The sequence below is a fragment of the Balaenoptera musculus genome, chromosome 12 (assembly GCF_009873245.2).
Source record: "Balaenoptera musculus isolate JJ_BM4_2016_0621 chromosome 12, mBalMus1.pri.v3, whole genome shotgun sequence".
NCBI classification, from domain to species: Eukaryota; Metazoa; Chordata; class Mammalia; order Artiodactyla; family Balaenopteridae; genus Balaenoptera; species Balaenoptera musculus.
Window position 1 is genome coordinate 44,945,153 of NC_045796.1, and position 20,734 is coordinate 44,965,886.

General features: G+C 36.9%; 1 protein-coding gene across 7 annotated transcripts in view; it reads right to left on the minus strand.

Annotated features, from left to right (window-relative positions):
* Positions 1 to 1,132: 1,132 nt before the first annotated feature.
* The window catches only part of DSE (dermatan sulfate epimerase), a 69,295-nt gene continuing 49,693 nt past the window's right edge, over positions 1,133 to 20,734 (minus strand). For 3 of the 7 annotated variants that reach the window (XM_036871810.1, XM_036871809.1, XM_036871815.1), the window contains 4 exons: positions 12,338 to 12,591; positions 8,507 to 8,746; positions 5,900 to 6,107; positions 1,133 to 3,811 (listed from right to left, as the gene is read on the minus strand). In XM_036871810.1, the coding sequence (XP_036727705.1) occupies positions 2,056 to 3,811; positions 5,900 to 6,107; positions 8,507 to 8,746; positions 12,338 to 12,591 (2,458 nt within the window). In that variant the 3' untranslated portion in view covers positions 1,133 to 2,055. Of the gene's footprint in view, positions 3,812 to 5,899; positions 6,108 to 8,506; positions 8,747 to 12,337; positions 12,592 to 15,445; positions 15,517 to 20,734 lie in introns of those variants that run through there. The other 4 variants (XM_036871812.1, XM_036871813.1, XM_036871811.1 and 1 more) reach the window with 3 other exon arrangements.

The window sequence follows — 20,734 nt, forward strand, 5'->3', positions numbered from 1 at the left end:
TGCGATTACCATATTTTTAAAAGTTGCTTTGAAAATGAGCTAATGTGTTATACTAGGATCATGCTATGGGGACTAGTTTATTGTCTGCCCTCACCTAGTGAAAACAAAAGGAAAGCTGGATTTGGCGCTCGCTTGCACTTTTCATCTTTATGAGAAAGTATGCCTGAGTTTTTGGGTCTGAGATCAGGTTTGCCTGGTAGCCTCAAAGAGCAATTTACCTTTTTTTTCAAAATTTGCTTTTGATCATTTCAGACAATTCATCCTTTCTGAATGAGAAAGACTAGAAGAGAGGAATGTCGAATGAGGTTAAGTAAACGGAGAATCTGTCACATAAAGCAAGTTTAAAGCCCCGTAACAGCATCCATGCAGGACAAACGGAAGCATTATTCTTTTGAAAACATTATTCTTTTAAACAGTGTGTAATGACATCCTCCCCAGAGACTTCTTCCATAAAAGAAAAAAAAATACTTCCTCAGAAGTCATCTTCTAGATTCCCAGCATAATGAGTGAAGCACAGTGAAAAGTCAGACTTGTGTTTTTTATGTAAGAAGGTTCAAAATTAGAACTGCAAAAAGGGGCTCATAAGTTTCTGAATGTTTTTGTTTTCTGTTACTTACCGGTATTTCCATGAACCAAAAGGACAAGTGAAAGGAAAAGATTGCCATTATTACCTTAGACCTGTATCAGGGAATGTGTTCTCATTACAAACTGGAGCCAAACATATATTCTGTTTTCAAGGGAGAAATACATAAAAGTCAAATATGCTAAATGTACGATAATTCACTCTTAAGTTCCTTTTAAGTATATCATTTTCTTATGCTGAAATATCAATCTGTGGAATGTGTTTCCAGTACTCCGTGCTGCTGTTACCTCCTGAGGACTTAACTGAAAATAAATATGAAAATTTTATGTTTTAAAAGTTTGGTATTACTTAAATATCAGAATTTGGTTTTGTTTTAAATGTTCAAAATACGTTTAAAAAACAAAAAGGTAAATAAGCAGAGAAATTACTTCTTTCAATTCCAACTCTACGTTGTTTAATTAACACATGTTCAAATAAACAGTTCTTAAAAGATTTCAAAATTGTTGAATACATGTTGAATGTAAAGGAAAAAAGAAGAAAGACACTATAGAAAAATCACAATTATGATGTTTATTTAGCAAAATAAATTGAAGAAAGTTTTCTATTAAAAAAAGTAAGAATCATATCCAAATTTTAGCTTCCCCATCTTCTTTGGTACTGAAATCAATGTTCAGCATATATTTATTTTGAAGTTAGTCATTGGGTCTATAACAGTTTTCCATAGAAGGAAAATAGAAAATTAAGTTACCTGTAATTGTCTCGTTTATTGAATAACCAATGGGTGTGTAAAAGCAGTCAATTATGTGTATGCTGAAACCAACATCATCAAGGAAATTCATTCATAGATATATGTTTTCCACTGGAAACATATCTCAAATTTTTCAATAATCTTCTACCATCACTTTACTATGTTATCTGAATAGTAACCCAATGTACAGATGCTGTTATTCACTTAACTCATGAATTACTCTCTAAGGAAGGTGACACCACCACACCAGGACTTATTAACATTTATTTTCAACATGACTACACCATTAAAAAATTTTTTCTGTATTTCTTAGAATTGTGTGCTTCAGTCTTTTCATAAAATAGTATCTGGAGATCGCTAATAGCATTAAATTAATATTAATAAAATCCAATTCTATCTAAGTCTTTTTCTCTTAAGAAGAAATATTACTTAAAACCAGACATTTTGTTCTTTTGAGAGTAGTAGTATATGGACGGCTAATTCAGCCAAGCCACTTCCAGAAACACCATGTGACAACCAAGCTACTCTTATTCCTTTGATAAATTCTTTGCCTTTACCCATACTGATTTCTCCACGTCCCTGCTTTCTTGTGTGAAAGTACCTTCCCCTTAATTTGTTAAAAGAATCTGAGAAAAAAAATCCAGTAACAAACGAGGGCAATGATTTTTTTTTTTTTGCACAGACTTGTGACCACAAAATGATCAAGCAATTTATAGCTTCAGTGCTAACACTGGGATTGGGAACAAGAAGAGTACAACCATAATAAAATACAGCTATCTATTAGAAGGACTGCATAAAGACATCTTTGGCCATGTAGGCTCTGGGCCCTCTGGAAATAAGTCAGTTGCATTGCCAACATGACAAAGAAAATAGCGATGTTCAGAATCAGGAACAGCCTGGTATACGAAGCAGACAGTGCTGGGGCTCTGCTGCGAGTCGTCGTCACCATCCGAGCCTGTCCAAACCGGCCTTTCATCAAATCACCATTTTTGTGTTTCTCATATGTTACATCTGCAAAATCTAAAAGGTCTTTCATTTCTTCATCTTCATCTATGGGCAGCTCTTTCTGTGCCAAAATCTGAGCTTTCTGTCGAATCTTCTTCTCATTGACTTCAATCTGTGCAAAAATATCAGGGACGGCATCCACAAATTTATAGCGCTTGCCTGCCCTTCGGTTTTTCTTGGACTTGCTTTGCTGCTGCTGCTGTGATATGGCAAAAATTCTGTCGATGGCCTCCTCGGTCTGTCTCTTATCTGAAAATCTCAGCAGGCGCTCAGCAGTCTTCCTAAAGCTGGCTGTGTTCCGGACTCGGGACAGGATCTGCTTCTCCAGCAGCTGGAACACTGGCTTAAAATGCTGCAGGTTCTGTTCCACAACAGCGGCGTAGTCCTTCACCTCAGGGACCACGGTGCTCTTGACGGCCGAACTCCGGTCAAACAGAATTTTCTGACGGTCGGCAATGACCTGTGCCAAGGCCAACTGTTCTGTAGTCTCACCTGTCCACAGGTAAGTGGCGTAGGCATGCTCGCTGGTGGCTATGAACACATCCAGTTGCTGAGAGTCTCCGTGGATGCTGAAGCTCTGGACATCTACGGAGGGCCCTATGAAGAGGTAAGCTGCCCTGGTGATGGGACTTCGGAGGTGTGTGGTGACATTCACATAGTTGGTCCCGTTGTAGGGATAGCCCCGAGGGTATGTCACTGAAGCAAAGGTTCCTTTCTCACTGTAGCCGGTATCATCCATCCAGTACATTTTATAGAGACCATCTCGCTGCCTGATGAAAGCCCCATGGACCCCATCTACCACTGTCTCCTCAAAAGAAAAATCCACATTGTGGAAGAAGCTTGCTGCCGTCTCCAAGGGGCTGTCCTCTCCCAGGTGTATCTGATCCACAAGGAGGAGAAGCTGTGGATGCAGGAGCATCAGATTCCTCTGAACGTTCTTCAGACGGAGCTGGGGGTTATAAGCGCCCACACCCTCTCCTCGGATGAAAACCACCCCATTTTTCTCCACTGCAGCAACCACTCTCCCCTGACAGCTAGCTGCCAGGTCATGCTTGTATTTAGACCATTTTGATGAACAGTCTTCTGTGACCTGACCTTCCCAGGGAGAAAAGCAGCTCTTGGACACAGCTGGGGAAAACATCAAAACATTGTTGAAGAAGGTATACTTTGGCCCATAGAGAGCCTCAGTAATGAAAGGCACACCGTTGGGAGCAAAAGTAAAGGAGTTTTGATCAGGATGTTCATGGCCTGCGTTAAAATTTCTCCAGCCTTTGATCCAGTCTTTGTATTTGTTTCTGTGGACAATGTCATATATTGCACGTCCCCCAAGTTTTCCTGACTTGAAGGAAAGGAAAGATCTATTGATTTCTGCAGGCAGCGCACTTCCATAAGTCACAACACCCCAGTCTTCAAAATAATGCAATGCTGGGGTGCCAAAATCTGGAGGGGGGACAGATTTCAAGCTGGCATCATACCTGAAAGAATCAATTTTTTTAAATTAAATGGTTTTCCGATAGAAGTGAAAGGAACACAGCAGAGCTGCGAGGCCACACAGCAACGTGGCTGGAGGAAACAACATAAAAACGCCACCCAGAGCACTGGCAGCGTAGACTGTATTAGGGGCATTTCTGAAAACACTCACGTATAATCAGCATGTGTAGGGGCATGCCCTTGGTGAATGGGAGAGGAGTGGGTCTTTACAACTGTGAAGGGTTTGAGCCGGAAATGACAGCTACTGATAGTCACTACGTGGACCCTCTTCAGTTAATGATTTCAGAACTGCCACCCAAACGACTGGGGCTCATAGAATTAAGCAGCTCATCCAAACCTCTAGTTGAGGGGCTCCTATTCTAGGAAACCACATGGTAAGATTTGGACTCTAGCAATCCTTGAGTGCTCAGAAAGCACTGTTCTGCAAACAACTGATATTATTGAAAGTTTGGTAGAGTACTTTTTTCCCCCTCTAAAAAAATAAATTTAAATAGAGTCAAATTTCACATATTAGATAAAATTTATTGCCAATACCATATCTAAGAATATGAATGGATGAAATTCAGGAAATGATCTAACAGTGGAGGATTTATGATCATGCCACCCGCTGCCTAGCCCGATTCCAAGGTTTGGTTTTGTTTTAATCTGCAGATGATGTCATGCTTTTTTTGATATGTTTCTTATTTTAATTTATGATGTTTATCAAAGTAAGATAATAATTCACATTAAACTTTCACCATGATTAAGAACACAGGTTTTGATTCAGGAAGGCTCCAAAAATAATAATGAAGATGACTGTTCACTTTTGGTGATCTGAGACAACAGCCTTGACAGGTTCATATGATTTGCTGCTCAAGGGAAGAAAGGCTCTAAGATACTTTTTCTCTAAAGTGAATCAGTCACCTATGGTAGAGTTAAATATCTTATTGATATTTATTTGATTTGAGCTGTTTTGTCTTTTGTTCTGGAGTCTCAGTTACGGACATCAGCAATTGTCTCTCTGCTTCAGTCTAGTACAGTGTTGGCTTAATTGTGATGATTTAACAAATCCAGAAACGAGTGGAACTGGCCATTCTCCTCTCAGGTTTTGGTCAGTTTTCATATTCGCATAAAGGCACTTTCTGAATCAACTTAGACTTAGCATTAATCTGACTCCTATAATCAGCTTTATAGAACGCTCTTGTTTATTTACGGGTAAGTGAAAAACACTATTAAGTAATTACTTCAAATACCTAAAAGGAGCCAAGAATGGTTGCATGTTAATATATGCAGTTCATCTGTGAAGATAGTTTTTAAAAATGCTGGTTAAATTATGACAGTTACCACTTTACTAACTTTTTTTTCCCCTCTTAATTGTTTAATTTTTTTTTTTGTAAATGAAAAGAAGCAATCAAACCACGGAAGCTTACTTTGGAGTTGAATGCAAATTTCAATAGCTTGAAAAGACATCAGGGATTAATGATTAACCAGTTCCCTGTAATTTTTATTTTAATTTATTGGATGCCAAAAATGTATTTGGCAGTACTTTAAAAAGGAGACCCTGGCTTCTCCTTCTAGGCTTAAAAGATTAAGGCAAAAAAATTACATGGTTCTTTTATTATCAAAGTAAAACTGTCAAATACTGTCAACCACTTTTAAGTAGTTTTAAAAATTTAGCAACAGCTTTGCTATTAGAAGATTATAATGCTCCATTTACCAAAACAAAACATTTTACTACTTTTTTTTTTTGGTGTGGTTATCAGAATAACTCAGTCTAAATTTCGTGGTTTTTCTCTTTATATGATTTCAAAAATGATGTAAACCAAAACATGCATATCTAGGAAATAGTGTGAGCCTAGGATTCTAATACACGAAAAGCAAAAACTGCAAACAGTAATTAGATCTTAAATGGAAGGAAATGTTTCTAACAGAATTTCAAAACTGTGATATGAATTTAATTGAAGCTGCGAGTACGTAGGTGGCATGGAGAAAGTGTTAAAAAGTAGATTAGTTTTTCTTTTTTAATGCAAAAAAATTAGCACACTATACCCCTGGGTACAATTTCTCTTTAAAGCCAGTACAAGGTAGCATACCAGAGAAATTCTGTGTGAAGCGTACACCAGCGCTGCCCTTTGGAAGGCGTCCCTGGACCTTCCATCACACGGTTCCTTCTGATCTGGTCAGCCAACCAGTTACCACTGCCGTTACGCATGACAAATTTATCCAGGAACACTAATTGGCTTTCTGGACCATAAAACCAGTTGTAATTTGAGTCTGCAATAGCCACAGTTCTTTGAAACCCTGGGGAAAGAAGTTTGACAGAATTAAGATAAGTTTAAAACTGCCTACTTCCATAAAGGCCCAAAGAATGATTCTCAATCCTGGTTCCAAATTAGACTCAATTGTGTACCTTGGATAAAAATAAGGAAGAAAAATCCACCATGCCCTCGCTCTACCCCAGGCCAGTTAATCAGAATCCTTCTAAAAGTCTTCCACAAACCTGTGTGCAAGTCTGTCATGTGGCAACTTGTCTTTGGTAATGGAAACAACTATTAAGGCTTATGTTTGTTGCCTACCTTCCTCATTTTCTAATGTCCATGCTACGTGCAAATATAATTGCATGGATACATGGGAGATCTATCCTCTTGTGCATGGTGAGTCCCTGAACCTGGAATCAGCACTAGCTTTCCCACCAACTCATCCCACATCCCAGACCAAGATAATAACATAAGGTGCTTCAATTTGGCATCCAATACAGCAGAAATTATAAGGTTTAGGGGAGAAACCGAGTTTCTATAGGAAGAAAATGAAACAATTCCAGAGAAGGTCCTGCCTGTATGTACTATCAGAAGTTGAAGAAAAGAGAGAAAATGTAAAGATCATACTGGAAGAGGTCAGAAAAACAAAACTAGGTAAGACCAGATAATGCTCCAGGCATTCTTGAAAAAGAAGAATGGGAGAAAATTCTGGGTCAGACAGGATTAATCGTTACTACAATAGCCATTATAGAGAAAATAAAAAAGAAATGTTGTTGAGAACAGACTGACTTAACACAGAATCCCTTCTAAAAATGCCTGCATGACCATATTTACATGATTTACAGCTAATGTTTTTGCTTCTAGCAGTTTAGTAAACTCTCGTCCAAGTAAATCTTACTATAAAATGTGATTTTCTGAATCTTCTACTAACCTGTATCTTAAAAGCAGATGGGCTGTTTTATTACTCTGAATCCCCTGCCTATTATAGTGCCTGGCACATAAATGTTCAATAAAGGTTGTTTTACTAACTGACACAAATACATGATTTCTCCTCTTAGAGGTGCTCATATTGTCTTTTCCACCTTAGGAAGTAGCCACATACATAGTTCACAGCAAACCCAAGCCCTGATGTGGCTGGCTGTTAGAACTCAGATCAAATTACAAAGCACTGAGACCTCTTAAAGGCCCTTGCTTTAGATGGCCTTTGTTTACCAAGATAAACTAAAGATAAAAGAGGCCTCTCCCACATGCTTTAAGGATAACCAAAACAATAGGGTTCCGCATGTGAGTCTAAACTAAATCTTAACATGGTTCTTTTGCTCTGCAGGATTTTTTTGATAACTAATCCAATAATGGAGATTCTATCCAATCCATGTGTATATAACCAGAGCAAAAAGATTTAAAAACTGGATTGTTTGCTGTAGGTCTAGGATCATTCAACTAAAAAATTGCATTTCACTGAGGGAAAACCCACCCTGATGAAAATTTACCTCCTAAACCTTTTCTAACACGATAGTCCTGTTTAGAAATAAGGAGAGTTATAGGCTGTCCTAGAAATGAATAAACTCTTTATATATATGTGTGTGTGTGCGTGCGTGTGTGTGTGTGTGAGCCAGTTCTCTTAAAAGGCTAAGCTACCTAGCAACAAGAAATTAGAAGTTTCATAGAAATTCATTTTTTTCTTTCTTTTTTTTAAAAAAATTTTCAGCCATGTTGCGTGGCATGTGGGTCTTAGTTCCCCAACCAGGGATTGAACCCACGCCCCCTGTAGTGGTAGAGCGGAGTCTTAACCACTGAACCGCCGGGGAAGTCCCAGAAATTCATTTTTTGGTTTGCTTTCTATATCTTATACCATTTATTTCCATAAAATATTTTGAGTATTAACACATTATTGACCAGGGGATTTCTGCAGAAACTAACGCCTGTGCCTGTAATACGTCTCTGGTCAAAAATGTGTTAAGAGAATACTAAACCCCCAATTTAAATATGTAGATGTAATCTTTCTTTTGAATCATGTTTGTATAGTTTGGAACAAAAAATTTAAAACTAAAAAAGTAAAATAGGATCAATTAGGGATCACACATAAAGGAAAATTAATATGTAATCGTAAGTATTTTTGTTTTGTTTAGATTCATGAAAATGAGTTTGTATACGTGCCCAAGTTTGTACACATACAAAAATAAAAGTACTGTGGAGGCTACAAATTATATCTGATCTGTTAAGCTCTAAGCTTTATAATACCTAAATCACAAATCTTCACATTAACTCTCCAAATATTCCTGGCAATATACAACTCTTGAATTATTCTTTGATTAAAAAAAAAATCCCTTTAACCTCAATATGGCTCAAATCCCACGTTTCTTTTCTTGGTCTAGTCCATCGTCACAATCAGAAAAAATTACAGTAGTTTAATGTTTTCCCACTTCTAAGTCCTCACTGTACCTGGCAGGATGGTTCTATACATAAATGCAAAGTGTTGTTTAAGCCACGGGTGGCCAAAGTGGTTGATGTCAAAGTGCCTCTGAACAAGAAACATATACTGGAAGAGTGATCTAGTGGTGTAGCTGCCATATGCAACTCCTTCATAGAGAGAGCCGTCTGTCACCTCTCGGAGCAAGACAAGAGACTTCTCCATGATGGTCAGAACTTGTTTGGTCCATAAGTAAGCTTCTTGAAGATACCCTGAAAGATGGAAACAATGACTAAGGCTGTAACAAACTAAAAACAAAAGTATGGCCAAATAAAACCCTCTGAGTTATCTGACCAGTTTATACTGCAAATTGCATTTTGTAAAACTCTCACTTATCAACATTATAAATAACATCCTGCTAGCCCAGGTTTATGATGAGTCCATGATCTAAGTTAAGAAGTTCTTGAATACAGGTCATTTATTAATTAAAGACAAACCTTTCAATAAGTATCAGCCATTTCATAATCTTTAATAAACTGAAACCACACCACATCTAAGATTACAAATTGCACATACTTTATGTCTGCAAGAAAGGATCTGTACATTGAGACTTCTACTCAGTTTTTCTAGAAAACACTGTTTGAAAATATTTTTGAAGTTTTCCCCTTCACAAAAACTGTCACCATTATTTTACAGAATTTTTAATGAGCTGCAAATACTATAAATGCTAAATGAATAGTCTCCAACGCGTCCTGTTCTTAGAAGACAATACCTCACCCTTTACGTGGTTTTAGATTCCACAGCATTGGAAAAGGCAGCACAGTGGGGTGGAGAGACCATTGGAGTGGCAATCTAAAGGTGACAAAAATCAACTGGGAGTCCCTAATCTGCCAAAAATGAGCCACATGATTTTGTTCAAGCACTTCTTCAACCTGCCACATTTTTCAATTTCCCCAGCTGAAAATTAAAGGTCTAAAATTTTTTCTAAAATCCTTTTGACTCGGAAATGCTATCTTCCTATAATTCTTGTGAGACCAGCGTTTAGGCAACAATAACAATTCCTCACATATCGTAACATTTATAATTTACACAGCACCGAACATAATCTTACTTAATCCTTTTAACAACTCAATTATGCATTATTACCCCAAAATTACAGAAAGGTTGACTTGTCCTCTGGCACATGACTAAAAATGAACAGAACTTTGATCTGAACCTAGGTCTTTAGATTTAAGGTTTGTTTTGTTTGCTTGTATTTAAAATACACAACCCCTAAGGATAAAATTAAGCCCACTGCCTCCTAATGAGTGGACTTTTGTTGTATCACTCCCATAGACGTGTGTGTGATCATCCATGCTGAACCCTCTACCACAGTCTACTAGGTGTGCTGGGTATGGGGGCTTCCAGAGGCCCAGGTACCACCAGGTACCTCCCAGCCTAAATCCAAGGTTCCAGGCTAAGTAAGACCAAGCTCTCATCCCATGGGGGTGCAGCACCATTCTCAGGCTCTGCTGTGCAGAGGTTACTGTTAATTGTACACTGGCTCCTTCTCCCATCCAGCTCCACACCTGACCTGCCAGCCTTCTGGATAGTTTTCAATTTCCATTAGTCATTAGAGTTTAAAATCCCAATCATTCTCATCTTTTTTCTCTCTGTATCCTCCATCTCCAATCAGATACCAATGTGACTGATGTTTAAAATTAGAACTGCTACTCACTGCTCCCCAGATATTACCTGATTTTCCTTATAAAAACCCTATTCATGAGACGAGGCAATGTCTACCTTTGTAAACTTCAAATCTGTCAATACGAGGTACCAATATTGTTGTTACTGACGCTCTGCCCTGTATTTTTTTCCATCATCCATACACCTTGCCTGGAATGTTCATTATTTTCAGTTATCCATATCCTACCCATCCTTCAAAGTTCCATGAACCATCTCAAACTCACCTAAAGAACCTCGTTCTCCTGAATTCAAACTTAATACACTCGTTTGATATTTAATCATAATTTCATGATCCCCCTTATTTCATTCCGTGGTAATATTATAAGTATGGTGTAGTCATTTAAACATTTCACACCTGTCTTCTTTCCAACTGATTTGTAAACTGCATACATGTGATCCTGTGGGCCCTGTATCCTAAGCCTTAAGACAGGGTTAGCAGAACAGATGAAAAATCCTAACTCTCTCACTGCTGAAATTTCATCTGAGTCCAGTAGGAGCTACACCTGACTAAGCTACCTCAGTCAGTATCTACAAGGCTGCTCTGAGAACATGGAATTATTGGCACAGCGTGGCCGAGGTAGCTCCTAAAGTTAGAGCAAAGCTGGGGCTGTAAGTCTAATTATTAACTGAGATGTGCAGGACCAGAGATTTCACTCCTTCTTTTGTCCCATCTTCTTAGAAATGTGTGAGCTGCTTATGGAATGGCTCTGGGAGAGTGCATCCCAGAGCAACCCATTACTTTACTCAGAAAACAAAGGCATGTGAAAACTCCTGCCAGAAGAAAATTCAAATTTTGACCCAATTCGAGCCAGTATTGTAGGTGCCTGCTTAATATCTGGAACAATTTTATCTACTGTGAAGAATGAAGAAATAAGCTCTATTCCTGTTGGTAAAGAACTAAACATTTATCTAAGGAAATAAAACTGTACTAGACTAAAACTCAAAGCCCCAAGCTGCAATCCAGTGCACTCCAAGGTTCTTTCCACCAATTCATGATGCTGTCTTTCCACAGGCCTGTGGATTTATAAATGGTTTGATGGTAGACGTTCACATGGCTTACCTCTTGACTTTTAAAATTTCATTTGTTTTTGTGAGAGTGGGGGGCAAAGGGAGCTAGCATGAAAATTTACCCTCTTAATCAAGCTTTCCTTAAGTTACTAAAATTGAATTTCTATTCTGAGAGAGGTAACAAAATATAGTGGAAAGACAATGAAGTTTGAGTTTGGCTAGAACTGGGTCCAAATCCCAGCTACCTTATATGGTTGATGTGAGAATTAAATAAAATATGGACAAGGATTAGCACATGCCATATGCTCAATTAATTGTAGTTTCTTTTCTTCTAAGACCTAGTTAAAAGTGATGGTTCATATGACAAGGGAGAAAGCTAGGCTTGGGTAAAATCTGATGCTGGATAATGTGCAAAATGCTTACTAATTCTTATGGGGAATATAAACAAGAGTTAAACTCTTTTAGATTTGCCAGTTACGAGTATATATTTAATTCTAATAACTCACTGTGATCTTAGGGTTGTTTTTCTTAAACATAATCTTATTTAGTCATTTATAGACTTCCACAGGAGTTGTAATTAAGTCAGAATTACAAGAACAAAGAAAATGCAATATTAGCAATTACGTAATACAATAAGGTAAAGCAGCTATACAATCGACAAAAGTCAATTCCAAATTTGACCTGAATGATGTAGACTGATTGTTTTAAAGTCTTTAGAGGGACAAAAAAAGTAGTGCTGTAATGATACACACCTGTGTATGAGGACTATTCAGTTCATATAATAAACCATCTGTTCAGCTTTTAAAAACTCTATCCAGGCTGGCTGCCTTCACTGTCAAAAATCTTTGGAAAAAGGAAGATTCACCACTGATCCTGTGCTGTAAGGATATGGCTTGGGACAATCAAACGCCATACTCAAGTAACCTTCAGGCTAATATAACAAGCAGAAATGAGGAAAGAGATGTCTCTCAGCTCTTCAAGAGGTGTCCCAGATATTACTTCATCTTATGGGCTTAGTTAGGATCCAAGCATGAACATATACTTAGACTAGTTATATAAATGCTTTGCTCACAACATGGTAACTAGAACTGATGTCAGCTCAGGCATCCCCTCGGTGTGTCCGTACGCACCTTGATTCATCAGGACTAGGCTTCCTGTGAGCAAGGCCATGCAGTTGGTGGGCTGATGGTTGTGCAGGTATTGAAATCCCCATCCTCTCCTGTATGAAGTTTCATACATATATCCCGAAGCATTGGCAATCACTTCAAGAAACCTCTCCTGTTGTGTCTTGCTCAGGTAGTTGTACAAGAAGTCATAGGCAGTGGCAAAACCAACCAGGGAGTGAGCAAGCGGGACTTCATCCCAAGGAGCATCTTTCACCAACCTGTAAAGGCAAAGAAGCCCATGCAAATGAGTGCCACCAGGCTCACAGCCCTCATCACACTTTTAAAGTGTCTATTTCTCAGAACTAAAGGACACAAGTGAAGATACAATCCAAAAGTTTTAATGACACAAAAGATAGATTTCCCTCCACATAAGACACAAGCATAAAGTCTGTCTAATGTGAAAATTACAGAGTTAACACTTTTCTCTCTCCAGCTTCTGGCAACATCAAGTTGTTGCGATTTTTTTACTTTTGACTTTTTTCTTTACTCTTCATGAGAGGTAGAAGAATATATTCAAAGAGATCGAAAGCACATAACATGTCGTGGCAGAGCAAAATTCTCTGGAGTACCCGTTAACTAGTGCTTGCCCTCCCCTGTCTACCTGCAGTAGGGTTCTCAGTTCTGTTCTATGGCTGCTGTGCTGAAACTGTCCAACATGTACGTATATCCTATCTTATTTCCCACGGGCTGGTCAAGGTGAAGGTACCACGGTGTACAGTTTGGGACCTCTCAATCTAGACAGACCCACTTGGTCAATGCCATGATGAGGAGAGTAGCTAAAACGCTGGTGTAAGGGAGTAAAATGAGCTGATTCCAACTCAGATTTCTGCGTCTCATTTTTTCTCATAGAATGAACTGCACTGCCTTTAAGGTTCTTCGAGTACTTTTCAGGGAAGTCTATAAAAGCTGATCTGTGAAGTATTAAAACTGTCATTTTCTAGGAAACCAAATTTCTGCTTGACTTGCTATATAATTCTGCAAGTACATGAATAGAGTGTGGGCTGCGTTACACAGGAAGCTAAAAAGGATCTTTCACAATCACAGTTGTAGGGAATTATCCAGAAAACCCTCCCTATCTGTTCAGGATGTATTTGAGTAATCTCTAAAAGAGGGAAACAAATGAAGGGTGTGCTGTAATTTTGGGAGGTGGAAGAAAGCTCTCAATTAGGGATTAAACTAAAGCTTAACATTTCTATGCCAGAGCCTCTTTTTGGCAAACTAGTGAAGCCTCAGCCTCTTTCTCACTATGTTTTAAAATTCATAACATATAATACATAGGGGTACCAGGAAAGGTATTACTTTGAAATATAACTATCAGTACAGATATTTTTAAAAATTGTGATATATGTGCTTCTTTATTAAGGCATTAAAATACAAGATTTAATGGCAGGGATAGTAACTAAGATAATGTATAAGTAGTGATGAGCATAAATAATATTTTGAGATGTACACAGTAACTGAATGTGACATGAAAATATCTGTGACAAAGTTACAGGTTCTCCTGATATTGCTATAGTCAGTTATCCAGATTTATGATTTAGAAGAGATGCTAAAATTTCAGTTAGAGTTAGTGAAAATTAAGATGCAATGTTTCTCCCATACAAACCCCACAGACCCTAGGTTAAGAATACTTAAAATGTTCTGAGAGACTACCTCTTCTAGACTGTGCTCCTCTTTCAGGAGTTTATATTAAAGACCTGATCTTCTTAGTAAGGCCTTCTCTGCTCACTCTGTCAGAACTTCAGCATTACTCCCCAACTCACAGTATTTCATTTGCCTTCCTCACTTTTTTGTCCTCTTAGTGTTTAAGTATGTATATGTATATGCATATGTATATGTATATTTTTACATATATGTATCCCTAAGTATGTATATGTATATGCATATGTATATGTATATGTTTACATATATGTATCCCCTACTAGAATTGAAGTTCTACAAGGGCAGGGTTATCTTTTCTTCTCTGTTGTATTCACTATTGGATCCCCAATCCTACAACAGTGTCTGGCACACAGGAGACTTTCAATAAATATTTTGGGGAAGAAAGAAAAAAATGAAGGAACAAGCCTATAAAACTAGGCTACACTGTTGACAATGAGTATGTGATGATTAAGAAATCAGGAATTTGGAAGAATCCCTTGATATTTAACAATAACTTCAGTGTTTGGTTAGCTGTGCTAGTGATACAGCCTGGTGCTAAAATGACTAAAATTGATGAGCTTCTTAACCAGTTGGCCATGGACAAAGCTGCCTTGCCAGTCAGCTGGCCAGTGTGTGTACTGGTTGCAAACAGACTATGAAGAGTGTGAATTAATTCCCTACTTCTAGGAAAAAAAACAACTCAGACTGCAAGCTCACTGCCAGGGAGTTAGAAACACAATCTTCACTGACTTATAGTGACTGGGGAGGCAGGCAGAGACTCCAAGGCATTTTTTCCCCAGCCCTGTGTCTCTGCACCATGTCATCTATAAATGACAGCACATACACGTAGCCACGATAAAGCTGGCATCAATGAGCTGCAACCATTTACTGAGCCCTGACACGTCTGATACACCAATGAACTTATTTTTTATAGATAAAAGAACATTTAATATAATTGTTCTTCAGGAAATATTACTGCGCAATTTGTGAGAAAATTTCCAAGTTCCCACGTATAGTTGCTTACTCCAAGCAGTTTCCAATTCAACAAAATCCTAGCACACTGATTAAAAAAAAAAAAAAGAGTTCCTGGTACCATCAGGTGCATCACTATATCCTTATGAAATCTGATCTGTAATAGCTACATTTCTAAGAGGTTACCTAGATTCTTTACCAATACATTCTTACCCAGCTTCATCTTCAGATACAGAGAGTAATTATGGAGGAGACTATATTTTACTGTCATGGAAACCAAAGGAAATTTGCTTCTAGCTCATGAATAGCAGCAAAGGAACTATCGTATTCAATGTGATCCTAACTAGCGGTTACTAAAACTACTAAAGAAGCATGTTAAGTGGTGAATCACAAAAAAAGATACAGGTATTAATTTATGAATTTTATTTCAGCTTAAAATATTTACATGTACATATTTACCAATCTTTTGAGGGGGAGCTAAAAGCCTTGTCTTTGAATGTGGGTCTACGGATCAGTGTCATTGTTTTTCCCTGCAAAGAACACATATAACACATCATCACAATTTCCAGCCTTGGTTTCTTTAATATAGGAAGAAATTAAAGATACTTGTGAAGGAATATAGAATCCTTCCAGACTTTTATGAGTTTTTCCCTAAACTTTTACTAATCTCATCCACATTAAATTATGACAGCAATTTTGTATAGTAAGTCACTCCAAAGCATTTAAGTTGGTTTTGGAAATATTAATTCTTTTTTATAAACTAACACTTATTCTATTTGTATATTATTATTAAAATTGTGTGATTACAGGTATTAGTGAAAGTGGCATAAACTGGTTTGAGAACAAATACAACTGACATTTGCTAAGCACATAATTCTACGGGTGGCAACAGAAATTAATGGACACAGCCTTGACATTCAGCAGTCTCTGAGAGCTGCTGCCAGTTATACAAGGAATGGAGGTTAATTTCATTGGCAAGTCAGTTAAGAGGTGGTTAGTTAAGAAAATTAACTAAGTTAAGAGGAGGTTAGTTAGGAAAATTTTTACTGTATTCCTCTTTTTATAAGCTATACTTTCCACTGTTTAGAGAGCTGTTCTTAAATTAAGGTCCATGGACCCCTGGGGTCTCTGAGACTCTTTCAGGGGATCCATGACTAAAAATTATTCTCATAATAATATAAAGATGTTATATGTTGATATTTGCACTGATGGTGCAAAAGTACTAGTGGGTTAAAAATGTTGGCATCTTAGCACGAATCCAGGCAGGGGCACTGAACTGCTCTAGTAATCCTTGTATGATTCTGCATACTGCCGTGCACTCTAAGTTTAAAAAAAAAAAAGCCAGTTTCACTTAAGAATATCCTTGATAAAGTGGTAAAAATGATTAATTTTATAAAATCTCAACCTTTTTAGTTTATATCTTTCTAATACCCCATATGATGAAATGGGAAGTTATGTAAAAAGCACTATCCGTAGCAAAGTAAATAACTATCATGAGGAGAAGAAATTGTGCATTTAGTTGAGAGCTGAACTAGCTCCTTGCTTTTTCATGAAACATCGTTTTTACGTGAGAGAATGACCAACTGACAAATTACAGTTTTTTAGACTTGTGTATTTTAAGTAGAAGTCTTTTTGAAACAAGGAAGCCTGCCAGTTGAAGAAAAACTGAAAGGTTTTGTTGACAATGACAAAATTTGAGCTTTCAAGCAAAAAAAAAAAAAAGAATTTTGGAAAAATTGTATTGCTACCATGAGCTTAAAAGTTTACCAATACTTTAAGACTTTCCTGATGAGGTCAGTGATAACAAGTGTGATTTATTTTTATATTATATAACTAAATGCATCAACATTTGAAAGATGGGAATAACTCAGCGAATAAACATTCAAATAGAAAAGGCATATTACAAAACCATACAAAGATAAAAGATTCATTATAAGTGCAAAACATACTAATGGATTTTTTACCAATTAAAATATATGAGGAATTTTATTAACTAACATGGTTTCAGATTCCACATTGAAACTAACTTTTATAATCCAGATTCCACATAGAACTAACTTTTACAAAACTACCACTTGTCAAGTTCTAGTACAGTAGCAAAGAAAGCTGTCATAATTATCTGAAAAGACTCTTCAAATACTCCTCCCTTTTCAGTCAGATGTCTGTGTGAAGCTGGATTTTCTTCATATTTTCAACTTAAACACTACATTGCAACAAACTGAATACAGAAGAAGATATGCAAGATTTGCAAAAGTATAAAACAATGATCTCCTTCACACTAAATATTTTGTCTCCAAAAATCTAGTTATTTTTTGCCTAAAAATATGTTATCTGTTAATATGAAATGGATTTTTCAAGAGGATGAATAAATATTTTTAAAGTTTTCTTAGTTTTAATTTCTAGTATGGTAAATTTCAATAGGTATAGCCCACATAAACAAAGCTCTTTGATGTCTGATGTCCTCATTAATTTTTAAGAGTGTGAAAGAGTTCTGAGTCCAAAACATTTAAAATCTGCTGCCTAGAGTATTTCCAAAGGTGAATTTAAGTGAATTTATGTGAAACAGAATGATGTGAACATAGAAAGGAACTATTAATTGCCTGGGTTGGGGTGCATGGTATTGGTGGGGAAAGGCATAGGGTTTATCATGATGTGCTATTTCCATAAATCAAGTTGTGACTGTAAAAGGAAGAGACATAAAAACCTTTCCAAAATTTAGTAGCTTCACTAATCAGAATTTTTATAACAATTTCATGTGGATAGACTGCTTCCATTATCATAAATGCTTTTGAACTACTATGTACAGAGTACAAAAGTAGGCAATCTAAGGAGTCTGTTACTTAAAAATTGACAGCTTACTTGATGAAACGACTAATAAAAAAAGTCTAATAACAATGTTGGCATCCATTTTTATTTGCATAGATTTGTTTTAAATGATCAAATAATTATATTCAAATTTTTTCCATATAGTCTTAGTAGATATTTTGTAGAAAATTATTATCTGTGAAAAGATTAATACTTAGGTATCTAAGATTAATCTTAGGTATTAAGAGGTTCACAGAATAGTCTATGTATAATATTGTTTAAATTTTTATACTATTTCATTTATACAAATACTGTTAAAATAAATACTTGGAATAACAGAAGTTCTGTATTTAAAATCTAAGAGGTGTCAAGAGGTCATTGATATTTAAATATTTAAATGAATCAACGATATACAAAAAAAAAAATACTGGAAACAATGGGACAACTCGTAACTCCCTTTATAATGTTATTATGGTTATTAGTCCTGTTTTTGAGCACATTTTACAGCTTGACAATTTTATACCAGGATTTTCATATGTAACTGTATTTTGAAGGTCATGATTTGATCCATGGTATAAGCAAGTCTATGTGTTTTCAAAAGTACGTTTAAATGAGGCTCCACTGTTTGTTAAACGTTTCCAAAAATTAGAACTCAAAACAATCCTTCTTTTTCTCATTTTGAGCTAACATACAGTTTTATAACCCTCTAAAATATTTACATAGTAAATTCATAAAGTAGAAGATTCATATTTCAAAATCTGGTTTATTTTAGACACTAGATGTTTATGTATAAATATAAATTTAAGAGAAAATGAAATAAGCCTTAAAGGAATTAAGAATTTAAACGTACAGTGCAGCGATGAGCTCTTTAGAAATTCCCAGATGTAACTTTACAGGGCAGAGCAGCACCAACTTCACATTTGCCGGCTTCGCTGCAGCTGTGTCTACTGCACGTAAGCTACACCTCTGCCTACAGCACGTACTTGTTCACACCACCAAAATATGCCAATATAAGGTCAGTTCTATTCTTAAAATGTAAATCAATCTATTCATTCTAAAAGAGTCCTGAAGACAGTAACCTGACAGAAAGTCATTCAGTTTTTCAACCAAATACCTTTGTGTGCTTGGAAACAACCTCCAGTAAGTTAGGAGAGTCATGTGTTACCACTGCTTTTAAAAATATGACTCATGGCAATTGTGATTCATCTTTTTTCCCCTCTGTAAGTTAAACATAAAAACTAGCCATAAATGTTAAATGTCAGTAATAGGTTAAATTTTGTAAGTAATTCCTGTAACATTTAGCCAAAGGAAGTGGATTTCTAACCCGTGTGGCCTTGCCTGTGAAGCACAGTGGGACCCTGAGAGTGATTTGCCAAGAAGAGCAGAGTAAGCCTGGAATATAGAGAAACTTGATCTAGGGGCCTCTGAGTGGGTAAGCAAGCTATCCAAGGGGCATGTTAGACTCAACTCTGGCCTGGTTTATAGTCCATATTCCAAATGTTTGATCAGGTGGCTAAGGGGTGGCATTTGCATCATGAAGCAAAATTAACTATTTATAGTTGGGAGGAAAGAGAAAAGTTATATTTCATATTAATTAAGCACATAGTGTGTGCCAAGCCCTTTACATACTTTATTTCATTTAATCTTCAAAATTCACATTAGATGTTACAGCCCCATTTCATAGATTGTAAAAGCGGTATTTGGATAGGAAAATTACTCATTGAAGATCACGTAGCTAAGTTAAATAGTGGAGCCAAGAATGGAATCCAGGACTACCTGAATCTAGAATTTTTACTTCTTCCTGGTGAGGGAAAGCACTGTGCTTTTAAAGAAAGTCACCAACTTTGCAATAAGAACCCAGCCAGAAGAAAGGGCTAGTCAGCAAACCTACCAAGAGCTAGGCAGAAGGGCACTTACGCTGAAATACAACACAGGGTTCTAAAGCCCTGCCTTGTTCATGATACCAAGAGAGAAACAGGGCATGAGGTGTGGGAAAAGGGGCAGACATGAGAAGAGGTATCATGATACTGTGCTCACAAGGTTGCTCAGGGCCCACCCTAGGAACATGTGATTCCAACCATGTAGCATTCCTGAAACAATTCTTCCTTCTCCCCACAGACTTCTGGTGAGCGTGAAGCTCCTAATGTACTGCTCCAGGTCCAGCTGGTCCAGGGGCTGGTGGGCCTGAACCTGCATGCTGAGAACGTTCAGCTCCTAAAGCTACCCAGGGCTACAGACACAGAAATAGACAATGAGCTTTCCTTTTTGAACATCTACTTTGCTCCCTACTAGAGAACAATCGCTAAAAGGATAACACAATGATAGAATGGGAATTGATTGTATATTAAGACATCTTCAGGGAAAATGACTTATCGACCATGAACTATAAAAGATCATTTTCTTCCACAATCTTCATTTCCATATTCATGAAATCACTGTATTCAATATAGAGTACTACCACTTAATTTCATTTTAAAGCTATAAATTCAATATTCCAAATATTAAATTCTAAAATACAAAAATTTAGGTCAGTTTGGCCCTACTCAAGAATACTGAGGAGTCAATTATGCAAAAGCAGAAACTAAAAAGAATATTCTTTTTTACTTAAAAAAGTATTCTAGATGGCTTATAGAGAAAATGAATTAGTCTGAGCGTCAAAATATACACCAAGCTAATGTAGTAGTGTTGTTAAATGGGAAATGGCACTGCCACGTCATTATTCCAGTGTTTAATTCACTGACACAAAGTCCTTTTATCCAAATATCCAAGTATGCTATCCAAGTACGCTGTTTCATTCTATTTAAATGGAATCAAACAGCATTCAAAATTGTAATCTTTTTTTGCTGGCCAAGTGTGTTTTGGGCTAGTGTCCAGCCTGAAAAGGTAAGAGGGAGAAGCACAATAATTAAGATGATTCAAATTTGATAAGAAGACCTCTGCTTT